Raw genomic sequence first — 18,619 nt, 5'->3', positions numbered from 1 at the left:
TTCTTCCCATGCTTGGCACTGTCAGATGATTAATTTTTTATTACATATTTCTGATAGGATTAAAATTATTTTTTTTTGAGTAAGCAAAATAGTAATTGTCCCCTTGAGTTGTCTTTCAGGAAATCTGTTTCACTTGTAAATTCAGTTTATGGGCTTCATTATGTTATTCCTATGCTCTTAAGTTTTTGTCTTCAGAGCCACTGCGTAACAGGATCCATAATTGTTTGTGTGTTTGGGGAAGAGAAAATAGAAATAATGCAGAAAATTGATACTCCTCCTAGGAGGATGGGAGCAGAGATGTCTTGAGAAAAAGGAGGAATCAGTAGAGAAATGGCTCTTTTGTAAGAAATGATAGTTGAGTGCTTTCGAGTGGAGTGGTCGTCGAGGAATGATACTTTAAGGCAGGTCACAGGGCAAACTGGGCTGTAGCTGAAGACTTCTCAAGGGACTTACATCTTCTTTAAGTAAGACTAAGATGATTTTATAATAAAACGATTTATAGGAACATTGGTCATGACATGAATATAATGTTTAAGATATTTCCTTTTTAAATATTCTTACTCAATAAAGCTCTGTCTTTTAGGTACTTTTATAGACAACTTTTACTCTACTATAGCAAAAATCCTGCTATGATGGAAAAATCAATATTTTGTACAGAACCAGCTTCTGATCTACTCACTCTCAAGCAAAATATCAACATTTACCTCTATATGAACCAGTTGCCTAAAGGATCAGCCCAGATTAAGTCACAATTGTAAGTATATGGAAACTATTAAAAGCAACTAGGATAACCATTTATACATTCTGAATCCATATATCAAAAGAACAAGTAAATTCAAATCCATCCATATTTTCTTTCCAGCCTAGTAGGCTGCAAGAGACCACAAATTCATTCTCCCTCCCTGCATTCAGTCTTACCTATTACTATTACTTAAATAGTCCACATACTTCACCACTTTTTTTTATATGCTGTAGAAAACCTTCTATTCCTTTCTAGTTGTTAAGACTTTTTATAAACTTTAGGAAGTATGGATTATGCACTCTTCACATACTAACACAAGAGTTAAGGAATGCAGTCTCTTCTGTAGTCAGAACTTCATTGTCTTGATGAATGGGTAGCATCAATAGCGTGATATTTGAACAACACAGACACAAAAAGAAAGTAAAATTCACTTCAAGTCTGACCATCTAGAGATAATCATGGTTTATAGTTTGTTTAAAAGCCTTCCAGTAACACCTTTGAAAACAAGGTTGAGTGTTCCTGTAGAGAAACCTTAAGAAAAATAATTTTAGATTTTATTGTTTTTCATATTTTATTGGAAGTGAATCTTAAATAGTCAGTTTTCTGTTTTCATTCTCTAGTTTTGTCATTATTAAAAATTTTCATTTGGAGAAAGGAAATAGCTCAAAAATTATGATGGGGCAAAAATCAGATTTTTAGTTGATTTTAAGGGACATAGAAAATGGCAATAATATGAAATTTATCCTTGTGTAAGCTCTAAATAGGGTTAATTTCCACTTGGTTTTAATCTTGTGGAACAAAGTCATTCCATCCTGCCTTGCTTTGGGTTTGCCTCTATTTCTGTTACTGGAATTAAGTGTAACTGGCAAGTTACGATTCTTAGGTATATGCAGATTTTACTTCGTTAGCTTTGATTTTTAAAGGAAGAAACTTTCTTTTCTTCCTCTAGGCGTCTTAATCCACATTCTATATCTGCATTTGAAGCCAATGAAGAACTAAGTCTCCATGTGGCTGTTGAAGGCAAAATTTATCTGACTGTCTACTGTCCTGCAGATGTTTTTAATAGAATAAGCAGTATGTCCTCAAGTGACAAGTTGACAAGATGGGAAGTGCTTGGTGTACAGGGAGCGTTGCTCAGTCACTTTATACAGCCAGTTTATGTCAATAGTATTCTTGTTGGTGAGTGAGATTTCAGTACCTCTTGGCCTCTTTCACTAAGTAATTACACTTTATTTATTAGTGTAAAATCAAATTTTGCATGCATGAAGCTTTGCTTAAGGTAAAATTTAGATCCATTATTTTGTTGAGGTTTTCATTTCATGGTAACTTGTAATCACACTTAGTATAATATGACTTTAATCATCTTGTGAGAAGGCTAAGAATTAATATTATAAGTTAGGCAATTATATGTATTCTGGCTTGAACATATGCTTTTGTTTGCACAATATTCAATGTTTCCCTTTCTTTTGGAAGAAGGTACTTTTTGAACTTCTCAGGTAAGCTTATATTTAGTTATTCCTGAAATAAAAAATATTAAATGCCTATTTTGGTTCTTTGCTACTTTTATACTTTTTAAAAATGTATTTGGTCATGAGTTGGGTTCTTTTGGTTTATGAAGTAAATAGGAAGTAAATAGAATACAAAATAAATGACATGAACTGATAATTAAGTTCTTTCTTTGGTATTTATATTTGAATGGGTTTCCAGGTGTTATCTCATCAACAGATATTTTGGACACTCAGTTTTGTAGTTTTCACAAAGCCCTGAAAGTTTCAAAGCTTTAGTCACCCTTGGGAAACAATTTAAATTCTACCATTACTTGACTCTTCTTTGTTTACTGTTAATTTTTGGTAATGATTGCTCACATAATAACTTTAGCTCATCATATGAGTAATGTTTTGTTTTTAGAAGGTACTGTTTGTTTTCTTCTTGTGAGTTTTTTTATTGTTCTGTGTATTTTATATCCATTTCTTTAAGCAGTTCTCTTATGGACTATTTTTTTGTAGTTCTATATGTATACAAAATATTGTATTTTCTTGCCATTTTTGTTTGGCTTGACTTTATTAAATTATAAAAAAGAAATAATGACTTTATTTTTCTAGTATTAAGCTTATTTTAATTGTTTTGGAAACTTGTTTCACAATTCAAAAGATTCAAAATGGTTTTCAGTGAAAAGTCTTACCTTCTATCCTAGTGCCTCAGCTGCCATTTTACCTCTGTGGTGTCCATTGTTCCTAGTTTCTTGTTTCATTTCCAAAGATGGTTTATGCTTATACTTTTTTAAAATGTTTCACCAAGGGGATAATACAGTTCACACTTTTCTGCATCCTACTCTTTTCATTTAATAATGTATCTTGGAAATTTTTCCCTATGAAGATTTTTTTCATTATTATTCATAACTCTTATGATATTTCTTTGTATAAACATATTATAATTTATTTAACCAGTTGTGAGTTGATGGAACTTTAGATTGTTTCTAATCTTTTGCAGCTACCAAATGCTACAGTGAACCTTGACCTTTTTGTTTGTCATTGACACAAAAGTAAAATATATGTAAATGTAAAATGAATTCCTAGAAGTAGAATTGCAGGTCAAAAATATATGAATTTGAAATTTTGAAAATTATTGCCAAGTTACTCTCCAAATTATATTATCACTAGCAATATATGAGAGTGCCTCTTTGGAGTTACTTCTTTTTTTCCAAATATATATTCTTATAGATGATTTATTTCTTAAATTTAAATTGGATACCAGAATTATTCTATGTTTTAGTTAAGCTCTCTCAGGCACTTCAAATTTTTCTTAATCTTCTTTAAGAAAGGCTATTTTCTTGATAAATGTCTACAGAATGTCTAATAAATATCTATGCATTCTCTAGACTCACAACTTTGAAATGCAAGGCTTTCTTTGACTTTTGTGAAGAAAGATATTTTACAGTTTGTCATTTGTAAAACATAACTTCATAATATTTTAATCTCTTAAAAAGATGGACTCAAATAGATTCTTTTGAAATTATGTAGTATTTAGTGGTTTGGACTAGGGCTTAACAATTAGATTTCATAATTTGACTGCCATCTTGCACATGGGAATGGGAACACCAGGAAGCAATAAAAATACTAAAAGACCTTGTAAAATTACTCCTGATCTCTCTCTCTGCGTCTTTATGAGACATATCTAGAGTTAATTAATTGGTGTTCTGCCTGACAAAGCCGAAACAGATTTTAATGTTTGTTTAAAATGCAGATTTCTCAGCTTCTTAAGATCTCTACTCTATCTCTGGGGGATAGCCCCAGGCATATACATTTTAAAAGGGCACCAACCAGTGATTCTGATACAGATGATATGAATGGCTGGCTCATTGAGAAATACTCAAACTGTACATTTAAAAGTGTGATATGTACAGTTAAAAGAATCTTAAGAGTTTATTTGAAGCTTCTCATTTATTATACAAATTCTTTTTATGCCATTTCTGATCATCCAACTCTAGTTTAAAAGGATCCAGTAATGTGGGATATAGGATTTAATGACCATCTATTCCATTAATTGGGTGCTCCAATTAATTTTAAAAATTACTCTTTAGAATTGAAATTTGCTTCCCTTTCACTTTGAACTAAATGACAGGTACAGATTAAATCTTGATTATTTGATGATAATGACCTTGTCCCTATTTCTCTTGTCTTATGAAATCTTTTGCAGTTCCTTATTTTGATTCTTAAAAACGTAAGTTATTTTATCAATAATAGATCAGTTACAGGTGGAAAGAGAATTATATTTGAAGACTTTATTTTACTTTCAAAAAGTTTTCAGAGATTAATTTCATACTTTAGATGTTCTCAGATAATCATTTGTCTGTGCTAATAGTCTTTCCTTTTTTAAGAAAAAAATCTTAAACTTGTTTTTTTAAAGGCACTATTATTTTAATAGAAAATAAAAAGACAAGATGCTTTTTGTCTTTATGTATTTTCCTACCTAGCCATCACTTGTGTTACACATGATTTGTTTTCTCCAGATGATCTGTAATATGTAGGTGATAGTGTCAAAATGTAATGCCTCAGACTAAATACAGTGTTTCAGATATGATATGATCAGTGCATAATTCTGTAATAATGCTGTATTCTTTGATTTAGACACTTTTTATTAATGCAGCTTCAGTCTCTATGGGCATACCTCAAAGATAGTGTGGGTTCAGTTCCAGATCACCACAGTAAAATGAGAATCACAAGTGTGGGTTCAGTTCCAGACCACCACGATAAAGTAAATATCACAATACAGTGAGTCACACGAATATTTTGGTTTCCTAGTGCATATAAAAGTTGTGTTTAGACTATACTATAGTCTATTACGTGTGCATTAGTATCATGTCTTAAAAAAAAAGCAATGTATATACCTTAATTAAAAACTGCTTTATTGCTAAAAAAAAGGCTAAATGTCATCTGACAACATGGGTTGCCAGACTTTCAATTTGTATCTCTGAAGTGCAGTAAAGCAAAGTGCAATAAAGTGAGGTATGCCTGCATTACATACTTCAGCAACTGTTTCTGTTGACTTATATTTGTTTTGTTTGAGTATTTATTTAGTTTTTGCTTTCTAGGTGATGGGAATTGTAGTGACACCAGAGGCTTAGAAATTGCTGTAAAGCAACGTGTTGATGATGCGCTCACTTCCAAACTTCCAATGTTTTACTTGGTCAACAGACCTCATATTAGTTTAGTACCTTCTGCATATCCATTTCAAACAAACTTGGAATATAAATTCCTGAGTCTAAATTGGGCACAAGGGGATATTTCTTTGGAGATTGTGGATGGCCTAAGTGGAAAGATCACGGAAAGGTTAGCATTACTGATTTCTTCAAATATCACATATTACTTAAGCAAAAGAATGTATTTTAGTACAATTTATAAAACTTTTAACATTTTTCGAATACAGTTTTTTGAATTCTGAATAATAATGATTATAATAGTTATTGGGTGTAACTATGTTGCAGACATTATACTAATTTAAAAACTTTTTTTTTTCCTGATAAGAAGACAGGCCTAGAGAGGTTATATAACTTATTGAAGTTACTTAGTAAGTGGTAGAACCAGCATTTGAAGTCAGTTTCCAGAACCTTTATTTCTTTAGTGATCATTATCATTAGAATTATATAATGTATTTGTTTTAAAAATTTGGTTTTCCCACTGAATCTGATTATCTGAATTTACAGCTCAGAAATCTGTATTTTTGACAACTTTCCCAAATATTATTTATGAACACTTGAGTGTGAGAACTATTGCACAGTTCTATACTGATCTCTTGGAAAAACCCTGATATTCTTGGGGTTTTTTTGTTGTTGTTCTTTTTATAGATAAAGAGACTGAGACTCAAGCTAGGTTAAATATCTTTCTTAAAGTCACCCAACTATTAAGTTAAACAGCTAGGATTCTGATCTGGTTATTTTATTTACAAAGCCTTTGTTCTTCTCCATAATACATTATGCCTTTTAGATATACCTTTGTAATATCCCTAACATTGATTATCAAGTAAAACTAAAATCCTTCTTTTATGTGAACATACATTTATAATGGACTAATGAATAATGTTAAAAGTTTAAGTGCCTAAATTTGCTTTCTTTGTGAGAGACAGATTTAAATTAAGATCCCATACAAATGTTTCTTGGTATGAACTCAATCAAGTATGAACTATTGACTATTTCAACTAGTATAAATTACACTGTTTATGCTTTGAATCAGCATAAAGAAGTGTATCTCTGTTAATAACATACAAACAAAGCAGGTCTTCTATGAAAGACACTGAAAACAGTTTACTGAAAACATGCTATTAAAACAAAATTGAAATTGATGTAAAATGAGTTTAACTCATTCTTTATAGCCAAATGCTTACTAGGTGATTGCAAACACAGAGAAAACAGGTATGATCTAATTATTCAACCCCAAAGTATTACATAAGGCAGAAAACACTTTAGCAATATAATCCACAAGGAAGAACTGTTCTGAGTGTATGTGCAACAAATAACATAATATATCAACATTCATAAGGTAGAAATTACAACAAGAGGATAAATAGAAATACACAGTTAGTGGAGGCAATAATTCACCTCTTTCAGTTAGTGGTAGATTGAATAGACAGAATAATAAGAATATATCAGTCTTAATAGTGTAGATTTGATTAATTTCTTTAAAATTCTACTCCATAAAAATATAAAATATACCTGCTTTTCAGGAACCTGCAGAACATTAACAAAAATTGACCATACATTAGACCACAAAGAAAGTCTCAGATTCTGAAAAGTGTAAGTGATGTAGACAGTATTCTCTAATTGTGATGCAATAAAAGTGTAAATCACATAAAGTCAGAATACTTAGAAACTCACTTTCATTGGTCAAAAGAAGTTCTCTACCTTTTGACGCAGAGGGAATATAAAATGAAAGCATAGAATATTTAGAAAACAGGATGTTTAATACATTGCATTTCAGAACTTTTAGCTTATATAGCTAAAGCAAAGCTGAATGGAAAAGCCAGTTCTTTAGATGTTTATATCAACAAATAAGGAAAATAAACAGTGAAAAAAAATAATACTGGATATGTAAAATAAAGAGATCAGATGAAGTTAGCAATGGTCATAAAAACTGATTCTGTGGGGAAAAAAATAGCACTGTCTAATCACATATAAAATAATGATAAAGGAGAAAATTTAAAGAAATCATAGGAAACTTCTTTGATCACCATGCAAATATATTTGAAAATATGGGTGAAATGCGTACATTTCAAGGAAAAGTTATTGCTAAAATTGGTACACAGGAGGAGAAAATCTTACATTATTTTCTTGAGAAACCTACCAAGAAGATGCCCTACCTCTTTTTCGAAGAAAGCAACATTCTGAGGTGGTTCAGAGGAATGTTATAAACCTTTAAATAGCAGAAACTTCCAATGCTATCTGAAAAGATGGAAAAGATTCAAATGCTTTTCTGAAGCATCATTGATCCTGTGTGCATGCTCAGTCATATTTAACTCTTTGTGACCCCATGAACTGTAACCCACCAGGCTCCTCTATCCGTGGGGCTTTTCAGGCAAGAATACTGAACTGGGTTGGCATTTCCTTCTCTAGGGGATGTTATTGACCCAGGGATTGAAACCACGTCTCCTGCATCTCTTGCATTGTAAGGCAGATTCTTTACCACTGAGCCACCTGGGAAGCCCTATATCATTGGTGCTTAAGTTTGATAGACAATTTCACACCCACCCCCAAAAGTTACAGACCAAGCTCACTTTTATATCCAAGCAAAACTGCTAAATAAAATATTAGGAAGCAGAACTTTAAAATAATATATTTTATGCAGTACTAAGTGGCAATTTTTCTAAAACTGTGAGGAAAATAACATAATAAAAATACCAAATTAGAAACTCTTATTAATAAATTTGTTATATTAATTGATGTAGGGAAAAACACCATATTTCACCTCTATATTCCAAGAAGACATACAGTACAGCTCTACAACTATTCTAGACAAAAGATACCCGATAAGAAAGGAAAAGATTTGTTAAGAATAAAGTGTATCTTTTATTAGTCCAAAAGTATCATCATGATTCATGATGAAATCTCAGAGTCATTTCTGCTAGCATCCCAAACAGGACATTATTATTTACTGCTATTGTTGTTATTTAAGATGTTGTTTAATGCATTTAACAAAAGAAAGGAGAGACACAAAATATTGGAAAGGAGGAGGTAAAATAACTGTTTGCATATGGTATCATTTTATAACTAAAAAGTCCAAGAGAATCATCTGAAAAACCACCACAAAAAAAGGTATCATGGTGGAAAATTAGTATATAGAGATTAGTACATTTTGTTAACAAGAGTGTCTGTTAACTATTGCTACATATACTATTGTTTTAGAGGCTTAAAACAACAACCAGTTTTTACTGCTCCCAAGTCCTTAGGTCATGTGAGTTGGATTTGGTCAAGCTCTCCCATGTGTGTGGGGTCAGCTGTAGGTCAACTGTAAAGCAGCTTGGCTGATCTTAGAGGGACAACTGGGCTCTCATCTTCTAGTGGACCAATCTCTGCAGGTTAATATGGTAGAGGAAGGAGTTCCAAGACATAGAAACACAAAACTGCTTGCAGCCCAGGCTTGCAACTGGCACAGAGTATTTTATTGACCAAAACAAGTTACAAGGCCAGTCCAAATTCAAGAGAAGGAAGAATAAGTCGTAGTTGTTGGTAGAAGAATCTGAAAAATTTATTGTAAAGAGCATGCAGACAAGAATAAAGGATTTTGACAGTTTTTGCAATCTATCACAAAAACAACTAATGAGAAGGTATAATAAAGGGAAAGAGTTACAGAAGCAAGAAAGCTGTGATATGTGAACCTAATTTTATTAGAAACATAGAAAAATATATATTTACATGTGTACACAAATGCACATATATATATGAAGGGTGATGAAGTGCATATATTTTACTTTTTTAGGGAGTCAAAATTTACATTAAAATGTATAATTTCATGAGTTGATATATACACACACATATATATATGTGTGTATATATATGTGTGTGTGTGTATATATATATACACACCTGTGTAATCATTACCCCAGTCAAAATTCAGGACGCTTTCTGCATCTCAGAAAAGATTTCTATTCCCTCATCTAGTCAATCCCTGGCAGAACCACTATCTTAATTTGGATCACTATAGATTAACTTTGCCTCAAATAGTAGAAATGTTCCAAATATCCATCTTTTGCTTTAATTTTTAATGTAATACTCTGATAACATAAACTAATTTTATCAAAGAAATTAGCTTCAGAAAGCAGTTAAGTATTCAGAATAATTTTATATAGAAAATTTCACTATCTTCTCTGCATAATTGAGATAAGTATACATTTTGTGTTGATTTTAATCCCTGTAAGTGCTAACATAAATCATTAAGTAATGATTAGTGATTGTTTCATTCTTTTCTACTTTAGTTCCCCATTTAAAAGTGGTATGTCAATGGCAAGTCGGCTTTGTAAGGCTGCAATGTTAAGTCGATTTAAACTGCTTGCCAAAGAAGCTAAAAAAGAAGATATACTTGAAGCTAGTACATATCATGCAGCTAAGGTAAGTCTTTAAAAGAATGCAATTGATCATTGAAATAAAAATTTTAAGATAATACTGTGGTAATTTGATGATGATACATAGCAAAATAATGGTTAAATAATTCCTGATATTGCCATGTAGTGGTAAAATTAGTTTTTAAATGGGTGTGTTGGAAATTGGATTTGTGAATAAGTTTTACCACTTTTAGTAGCTCCCTCAGTATGGTATGTACCAACCTTGGCAATATTGCTAAAAACCTGCTGGTCATACCCAGAGAAACAAAAAGGTAATAAAATATCTTTTGTGTATGATATTAACTATGTTAACTATAGTATTTCAGTATTCTAAATTAATGTATTACTATATTCATATAAATTACTTTGCTTATCTTCCTAAGTTGTAAAACACCTTTGAGTTTGTGATTTGGGCTTAAGTGATATCTAGAGAGCCCTTTATATCTTTAAAAATACACTTTTTTTTAGTATTACAAACATAATGCATATTTGAGTAGAGAACTTGGAAATCTTTCTTAAATGCAGATGGGAAATATAGCTTTTAATCCTACCTACTATTCCAGTATAATACTCCTAATTTTATAAGCATGTTATTTCATTTTCTTGTCATGTATTTATATTTTTTGTGTATGTGTGCAGTAAGTCACTTCGGTCATGTCCAACTCTTTCTGACGTCATGGACTATAACCCAACAGACTCTGCTGTTCATGGGATTTCCCAGGCAAGAATACTGGAATGGGTTGCCGTTTCCTTCTCCAGGCAATCTTCCCAACCCAGGGATTAAAGTCACATTTTCTGCTTGGCAGGCAGATTCTTTACCACTGAGCCCCCTGGAAAGCCCCATGCTCATACTTGATGTGCTTTTTAGTTAACTCTCTTTATTCAGCATACTATGAACCGAGCCATGTCATAATATGAAATATCCATGTTTTCAAGTTATGAAATACATGTTGTTTTTGATAACCTAATTTCCTTTTCAGTAACAATGTAGTATTGTATGAAAGTCTTAATTTCACCAATATCTTAATGCTCAAACTGTATAATGCTCAAACCTGTAAAGCAGTGAATATTAATGGTAGTTAGTTTGTATATACACACATTTTTAAGTATAAAAGCTTACCGTAGATAATTTCTGATTTTGGCTGCATAAAGAGGTTTAAAGTCATCTCTATAAAAAATCAGAGATTATCTCTGTGATAAAATTAGACAAATTAGTCAAAAGATAAAAACCATTTTCACAACTCTGGAAATTGACTAAAGGCAGAAAACACATTGGAAATTGTATATTCTTGTAAAACTTAGAACTCTCGTAAAGAACAGCAGGAATTTGTGAAACCTTTGCCCACAGGTGTTCCTGTTCTCTCTCCTTCCTCTCTGCTGGTTTGAATGGCAAGAACTATAGTTTTATGAGATTGAAAATGCCACCAAAAGTAGTAGATTTTCTGGACTTGACTTTGGGCAAGAGATGCGTGTTTGTCACTTTTTCAACTAAATGTGCCAAACCTGGTAGGGGGGGAAATGGCAAAAATCAACAACTGATGCAAGGTTGTAGTCCTGGTTGGAGCAAGTGATATGCAAAAGAATAACTTGACAGGTAGATATTGGAAATGAAAATGCCATGGAAGAGTTGAAAGAAATTCTCTATATATCCTTGGTTGACCAAGAAATTACACTCACGTGCAAGTGAGACTCAAGAGAACCCAGTAAAGAGTGAAAAGTGTGAAATAGAACTGCCTGCAACATTAAATACACTGTACCACCCATCCCTCCCCAAATTAATTGATCATAAGAAGGTAGAAGCCTTATAACTTTAAAGTGTTGAGTGTAATGCCTGCTGAAATCATTTGCTTATCACTAAGCTTTGCAGATACAGGATAACTACTAGGAAACCAGGCTAAAACAGAAACTGGAAAGAGACAGTACACACCATAAGTGAAAATAGATCTTACAATTTCAACATGCAGAAAACAAAAACAAAACCTTGTAGAAAAATAGAATCCAGAGTTACTATATTATCCAGAAAGTCTCTTTCACCCCAAAATTATGGGACATGTAAAAACAGGAAAGTAAAATAAAATCTATACTTAGGAAGGATAACATTCACAAGAAACTGGTTCTGAGAGGATTCCAATTTTGAATACAGCAAAGTCTTCAACTGTTAGAAATATGTTCAAGTTATTAAAGGAAGGTGTAACAATGTTTCAGTAAACAGGTAATCTCAGCAGAGAAATAGAAACTCAAAAAAACATAAAATGCAAAAGTCAAAAAACCTAAAACTCAGAAAAAAAAAAAACCCAGATGAATATTCTAGGACTGAAACAATAATAAATGAGATGAATAATTCTCTAGATGGACTCAATAGTACATGTGAGATTGCAGAAAAATATCAATGGGCTTTGAAGATAAATCAAAATAATTTTAAAGGACAGAATGAAGCAAATAAAAGAAAAATTGACAGAACTTCAGAGATTTGTGGAACAATATTAAGTGTACCAGCTTATGTTTACTAGAAATTCTAGAGAAAAAGAGAAAAGGATCAACAAAATATTTGAAGAAATTACTGAAAACAATTCCCATATTTGATGAAAAACATTAACAGACCCAAGATGCTCAAAAATTCCCAAGAAAAAAGAAAAAAATAAGATTCACATCTAGATACATCATAGACAAGCTGATTAAGACCAAGACAAAGAGAAAATCTTGAGTTTCTTTGTATTACCAGGATTATGTCAGTATCAATCTGAAGTAAACTATGGTAAGAAAAAGAAGCATATTGTAATTCCTGAAGTAGTCATGAAGACAATAACTTGAAAGCTATTGCTAAAATATCAGCAGAGGAATTAAAATGCTGTCCTAAAAAATGCACTTTTAAAAAGACTAGAAGGCAGTAAAGCAGCAAAGAAATAAACGACCCAGGACTTGGAAAATAAATAGTGAAATGGCAGACATAAAGCCACTTTATGAATATTTGAATATTTAGAATATTTGAATATTCTAAAATCTCAAAAATGACAGAATGATCTCGGTTTGTTTCTGAGGCAAAGCACTCAACATCACAGTAATCCAAGTCTATGCCCCAACCTCTAATGCCAAAGAAGCTGAAGTTCAATGGTTCTATGAAGACCTACAAGACCTTCTAGAACTTGGTTCTATGAAGACCTACAAGACCTTCTAGAACTAACACCAGATGAAGATGTCCTTTTCATCATAGGGGATGAGAATGCAAAAGTAGGAACTCAGGAGATACCTGGAGTAACAGACATGTTTGGCCTTAGAGTACAAAATGAAGCAGGGTAAATGCTAACAGTTTTGCCAAGAGAACGCACTGGTCATAGAAAACACCCTCTTCCAATAACATAAGAGATGACTCTACACATGTGGTCAATATTGAAATCAGATTGATTATATTCTTTGGAGCCAAAGATGGAGAAGCTCCGTACAGTCAGCAAAAACAGGACCTAGAACTGACTGTGGCTCAGATCATGAGCTCCTGATTGCAAAATTCAGACTCAAATTGAAAAAAGTAGGGAGAACCACTTGGTCATTAGGTATGACCTAAATCAAATACCTTGTGATTATACAGTGGAAGCGACAGATTCAAGGGATTAAATCTGATAAGAGTGCCTAAAGAACTATGGATGGATGTTCGTAACATTGTACAGGAGGCAGTGACCAAATTATCCCAAAGGAAAAGAACGGCAAGAAAGCACAGTTATCTGAGGAAGCTTAACAAACAGCTGAGGAAAGAAGACAAGCCGAAAGGCAAGGGAGAAAGGGAATGATATACCCAGCTGAGTGCAGAGTTCCAGAGAATAGCAAGGAGAGATAAGAAAGACTTTTTCAGTGAACAGTGCCAAAAAAAAAAAAAAAAAAAGAGGAAAACAATAGAATTTGAAAGACTGGAGACCTCATCAAGAAAATTTTAGAGATACTAAGGGAACATTTCATGCAAGAATGGACACAATATAGGACAGAAACGGGAAAGACCTAACAGAAGCAGAAGAAATTAAAAAGAGGTGGGAAAAATACACAGAAGAACTATACGAAAAAGGTCTTAATGACCCAGGTAACCATGATGGTGTGGTCACTCTCTGAGGGACAGACATTCTAGAGTGTGAATTCAGGGGGGTCTTAGGAAGCATTATGATGAACAAAGCTAGTGGAGGTGATGGAATTCCAGCTGAACTATTTCAAATCCTAAAATATGATGTTAAAAAAAAAAAGTAAAAGAATTCCAGAAAAGCATACATTTCTGTTTCGTTGATTACACTAAAGCCTTTGACCGTGTGGATCACAACAAACTGGAAAATTCTTAAAGAGATGGCAATACTAGACCATCTTACCTGCCTTCTGAGAAACCTGTATGCAGGTCTAGAAACAACAGTTAGAACTGGACATGGAACAATGGGTTGGTTCAAAATTGGGAAAGGAGTAGGTCAAGGCTGTATATTGTCATCCTGCTTATTTAACTGATATGCAGAGTACATCATGAGAAATGCTGGGCTGGATGACTCACAAGCTGGAATTTAAGATTGCTGAGAGATAACTGCATATCAGCAACCTCAGATATGCAGATGATACCAATCTAATGGCAGAAAGTGAAAAGGAACTAAAGAGACCCCTGATGTGGATGAAAGAGGAGAGTAAAAAAGCTGGCTTAAAACTCAGCATTCAAAAAGCTAAGGTCACGGCATCTGGTCCCATCACGTTATGGCAAGTAGATGGGGAAACAATGGAAACAGTGACAGGCTTTATTTTCTTGGGCTGCAAAATCACTGCCGATGGCGACTGCAGCCATGAAGTTAAAAGACACTTGCTCCTTGGAAGAAAGGACAAACCTATACAGCATATTACAAAGCAGAGACATCACTTTGCTGACAAAGTTCTGTATAGTCAAAGCTGTGGATTTTCCCGTAGTCATGTATAGATATGAGAGTTGGACCATAAATAAGGCTGAGCACTGAAGAATTAATGCTTTTGAACTGTGGTGTTAGAGAAGACTCTTGAGAGTCTCTTGGATTGCAGGGAAAGCAAACCAATCAGTCCTGAAGGAAATCATGCCTGAATATTCATTAGAAAGACTGATGCTGAGGCTGAAGCTCCAATCCCTTGGCCACCTGATGTGAAGAGCTGACTCGTTGGAAAAGACCCTGATGTTGGGAAAGATGGAGGGCAGGAGGAGAAGGGGGTGCCAGAGGATGAGATTGTTGGATGGCATCACAGACTGGATGGACATGAATTTGAGCAAGCTCCATGAGATATTGAAGGACAGGGAAGTCTGGCAATGCTGCAGTTCATGGGGTCGCAAAGAGCTGGACACGATTAAGACACTGAACAACAACAAAATGCTCTAGAAAAGACAGAGATTGTCATATTGGGCAAAATGCAAAATCCGGCTATATGGTCTCTGCAAGAGACATGTAACATTCAAAAACACAAATAGATTGAAAATAAAGGATAAAAAAAGACATACCATGCAAACAATAGCAATAAATTAGCTGGAGTGTTTATATTAATGTCAAACATACACCAAGATGAGAAATAATAGAAGAAACAGAGTAACATTTTAGTGGTAAAAATACACTATTGTTGTTCCAAATGTTGTTAATATACAACAGTTAGGTAAGTATTGCTATGTGGGTATAACAATGGAACCTCAAAATGTATAAGCAAAACCTGTTAGCATTTCAAGGTTAAATGGACAGTTCTACAGCTACAGTTGGAGGTTTTAATTAAAATTCTTTTCTTAGTAATTGATAGTACAACTAGAGAGAAAGTCAATAAGAATATAGAAGGCTTGAATAATACTGCAGTCCAAACCAAACACTATTCTCTGCACAACAGCAGAATATACCTTCTTTTCAGATACACATGGAGCATTCTCCACTACAGACCATGTAGGCTGTAAAGCAAGTCTCAATAAGTTTAAGTGTTGAAATCATAAAAAGTATGCTGTAACTACTGTACAATTAAACTAGAAATCAACAAGGATAAAAATTAAAATTTAGAGAATATAATTAAGAAGTGTTTAGAAATACATAGCTTTAAGTGCTTATATTAGAAAGGAGAACCATAAAAATCAGTTATTTAAGCTTCCATCTAAACAAGTTAGAAGAAGAGTGTATTTTTTAAAAAATAAGAAGAGTGCTTGCTTTGGCAGCACATATACTAAAATTGAAACGATACAGAGAAGACTAATATGCATGGCCCCTGTGCAAGGATGACATGCAAATTCATCAAGTGTTAAATATTTTTAAAAGAGATGAAATAATATAGGATAGGTTTGAAATTAGGTAAAAACAAAACAGGAAAACAAATAGAAAAATCAGTGAACTCAAAAGTTGGTTCATTGAGAAAAATCAGCACAGTTGATAATCCTTTAGACTAAGAAAGAAGAGAGAGCACAAATGATCAAAATCTTGAAGGAAAGAAGGGTCATCACTGAAGAGCCCAAAAGAGCTAAAAAAAATTATAAAGAAATATTACAAACAACTTTTGTCAACAAATTAGACAAGTTAGATGAAATGGGCACATTCCTAGAAAGACAAATTATAAAACTTGACTAAGAGAACATCTGAATTGAACTAATATAAAGAAATTCAATGATTAATTAAAATTCTTTAAAGAAAAGTGCAAGTGCAGTTATGGATTGACTTGTGAATTTTTATCAACTGTATAAAGCAAAGATTAACATAAATCATACAAAAAATAACTAACAAAGTACAGGAGGAGCACGTGCCCCCCAACTCAGGCAGTGTTAAAACCTGATACCAGAAGTGGGCAGAAAAGTCATGAGAAGTGAAAACCATTCATCAGAATCTCTTAGGAACATAAATATAAAAATTCATAAGATATTGACAAACCAAATCCAGCAACATACGGAAAGGATTATACACAAAGGAGGTCTCTTCCCAGGAGTGCAAGGGTGATTTAACACCAGAAAATCATTTGATATACTATGTGAATATTTTTAAGTTCAAAATCTGTTTATCTCAATAGATGTACATAAATGCATTTGACAAAATTTAACACCTATTCACAGTAGAAACACTGAACAAATAAGAAATAGAACTTCCTCCACCAGATAAAGGGCATCAGTGAAATTCTACAATTTACATGACAGTGCTGAAGGCTGAATACTCTTTCCCTTTGCCCCAAGATTACTCTCACCACTTCTAGTCAACATTGATCTCTAGGTTCTAGCCAATGCAGCAAGGCAAGAGAAGGAAAGAAAAGGCATCCAAACTGGAAAGGAAGTAGAAAAACTGTCCTTATTCCTAAATAGTCTTGTATGTAAAATATCCTATGGAATCTACCAAAAACAAACAACTATATCATGTGTGAATTTAGCACACAGTATAAGAACAGCATAGACGAATAAATTGTATACGTATATGTTAAGAATGAACACTCTAAAATTAAACTGGAAAAAATAGCTTTATCCACAAGAGTGTATAAAAAATTAGGAATAAATTTAACAAAAGAACTGTAAGACCTGTACATGAAAAATAATGAAACATTGCTGAGAGAAACTTGTGAAGACCTAAATAAATGGAGAAATGTACCATTTCATAGATTGACAAACTCTATTTTTAGAATGTCAGTTCTCTCATAATTATCTATTGATTCAAGGCAAACTCTTATCAAAATCTCAGTAAGCATTTGTATAGAAGTTGACAGGCTAATTATAGAATTGGGATATAAATCCAAGGGACATAGAAGAACCAAAACAGTTATTAAAAAGGAAGCAAAATGGTAGAGTTACCCTACCTAGTTTCCACAATTTAACATAAAGCCACAGTAATCAAGAAAATGTATTGATGTAGCAATAAACATAAAGATCAATTAACAGAGTAAGAGACCAGAGATAAACCCACACACTTACAATCAATTGATTTTGTGCAAAGGTGTCAAGGGAATTTAGTGGGTGAGTGGACAATCTTTTCAACAAATGGTAACAGAACAGTTGGGTATTTGAGAACAAATTAACCTAGACTTATATCAGTTATACAAAAACCTCAAAATGGATCATAGAACTAAGAGAGCTAAAAACTATACAACTTGCAAAGAAAATGTGGGAAAATATTTTATTTTCTTGGACTCCAAAATTACTCCAAAATGACTGCAGCCGTGAACTTAAAAGTCACTTGCTCCATGGAAAGCAAGCTATGACATGTGTGTTAATGACAAACCTAGACAGTGTGGTAAAAAGCAGAGATGTCACTTTGCCAACAGAGGTCCATATAGTCAAAGCTATGGTTTGTACATATACAAACCATGTACAAACTACATGTACATGGAGTAGTCATGTACAGCTGGGAGAGCTGGACCATAAAGAAGGCTAGGCACAAAAGAATTGATGCTTTTGAACTGTGGTGCTGGAGAAGACTTTTGAGAGTCCCTTGGAGAGCAAGATCAAAGCAGTCAATCCTAAAGGAAATCAACCCTGAATATTCATTAGATGGGCTGATGCTGAAGCTCCAGTATGTTGGCCACCTGATGCGAAGAGCCAACTCATTGGAAAAGACTGATGCTAGGAAAGATTCAAAGCAAAAGGAGAAGGGAGCAGCAGGGGATGAAATAGTTAAGATGGCATCACTGACTCAATGGACATAAGTTTGGGTAAACTTTGGAAGATAATGAAGGACAGAGGAGCCTGGCATGCTGCTGTCCATGGGGCCACAAAGAGTCGGACACAACTTAGCAAATGAACAACAGCAACAAAATTTGTCTTCCTGCATTAGGCAACTTTTTCTTAGATATGGCATCAAATATGTAATCCATAAA

General features: G+C 33.3%; 1 protein-coding gene and 1 non-coding gene across 3 annotated transcripts in view; both read left to right on the top strand.

Annotated features, from left to right (window-relative positions):
• Positions 1–18,619, top strand: part of ADAD1 (adenosine deaminase domain containing 1) — an 81,293-nt gene that overhangs the window by 27,667 nt on the left and 35,007 nt on the right. For both annotated transcript variants that reach the window (XM_020882163.2, XM_020882162.2), the window contains 4 exons: positions 584–754; positions 1,692–1,921; positions 5,334–5,571; positions 9,707–9,839. In XM_020882163.2, the coding sequence (XP_020737822.1) occupies positions 584–754; positions 1,692–1,921; positions 5,334–5,571; positions 9,707–9,839 (772 nt within the window). The remainder of the gene's footprint in view (positions 1–583; positions 755–1,691; positions 1,922–5,333; positions 5,572–9,706; positions 9,840–18,619) is intronic.
• LOC139037875 (U6 spliceosomal RNA) lies at positions 15,977–16,087 on the top strand. The gene has a single exon (XR_011490829.1). It is a non-coding gene; the product is annotated as a U6 spliceosomal RNA (small nuclear RNA).

This window comes from Odocoileus virginianus, chromosome 12, assembly GCF_023699985.2.
Source record: "Odocoileus virginianus isolate 20LAN1187 ecotype Illinois chromosome 12, Ovbor_1.2, whole genome shotgun sequence".
Lineage (NCBI taxonomy): Eukaryota > Metazoa > Chordata > Mammalia > Artiodactyla > Cervidae > Odocoileus > Odocoileus virginianus.
Note: the sequence above shows the minus strand (reverse complement) of the source record. Positions and strands in the feature narration are given on the sequence as shown.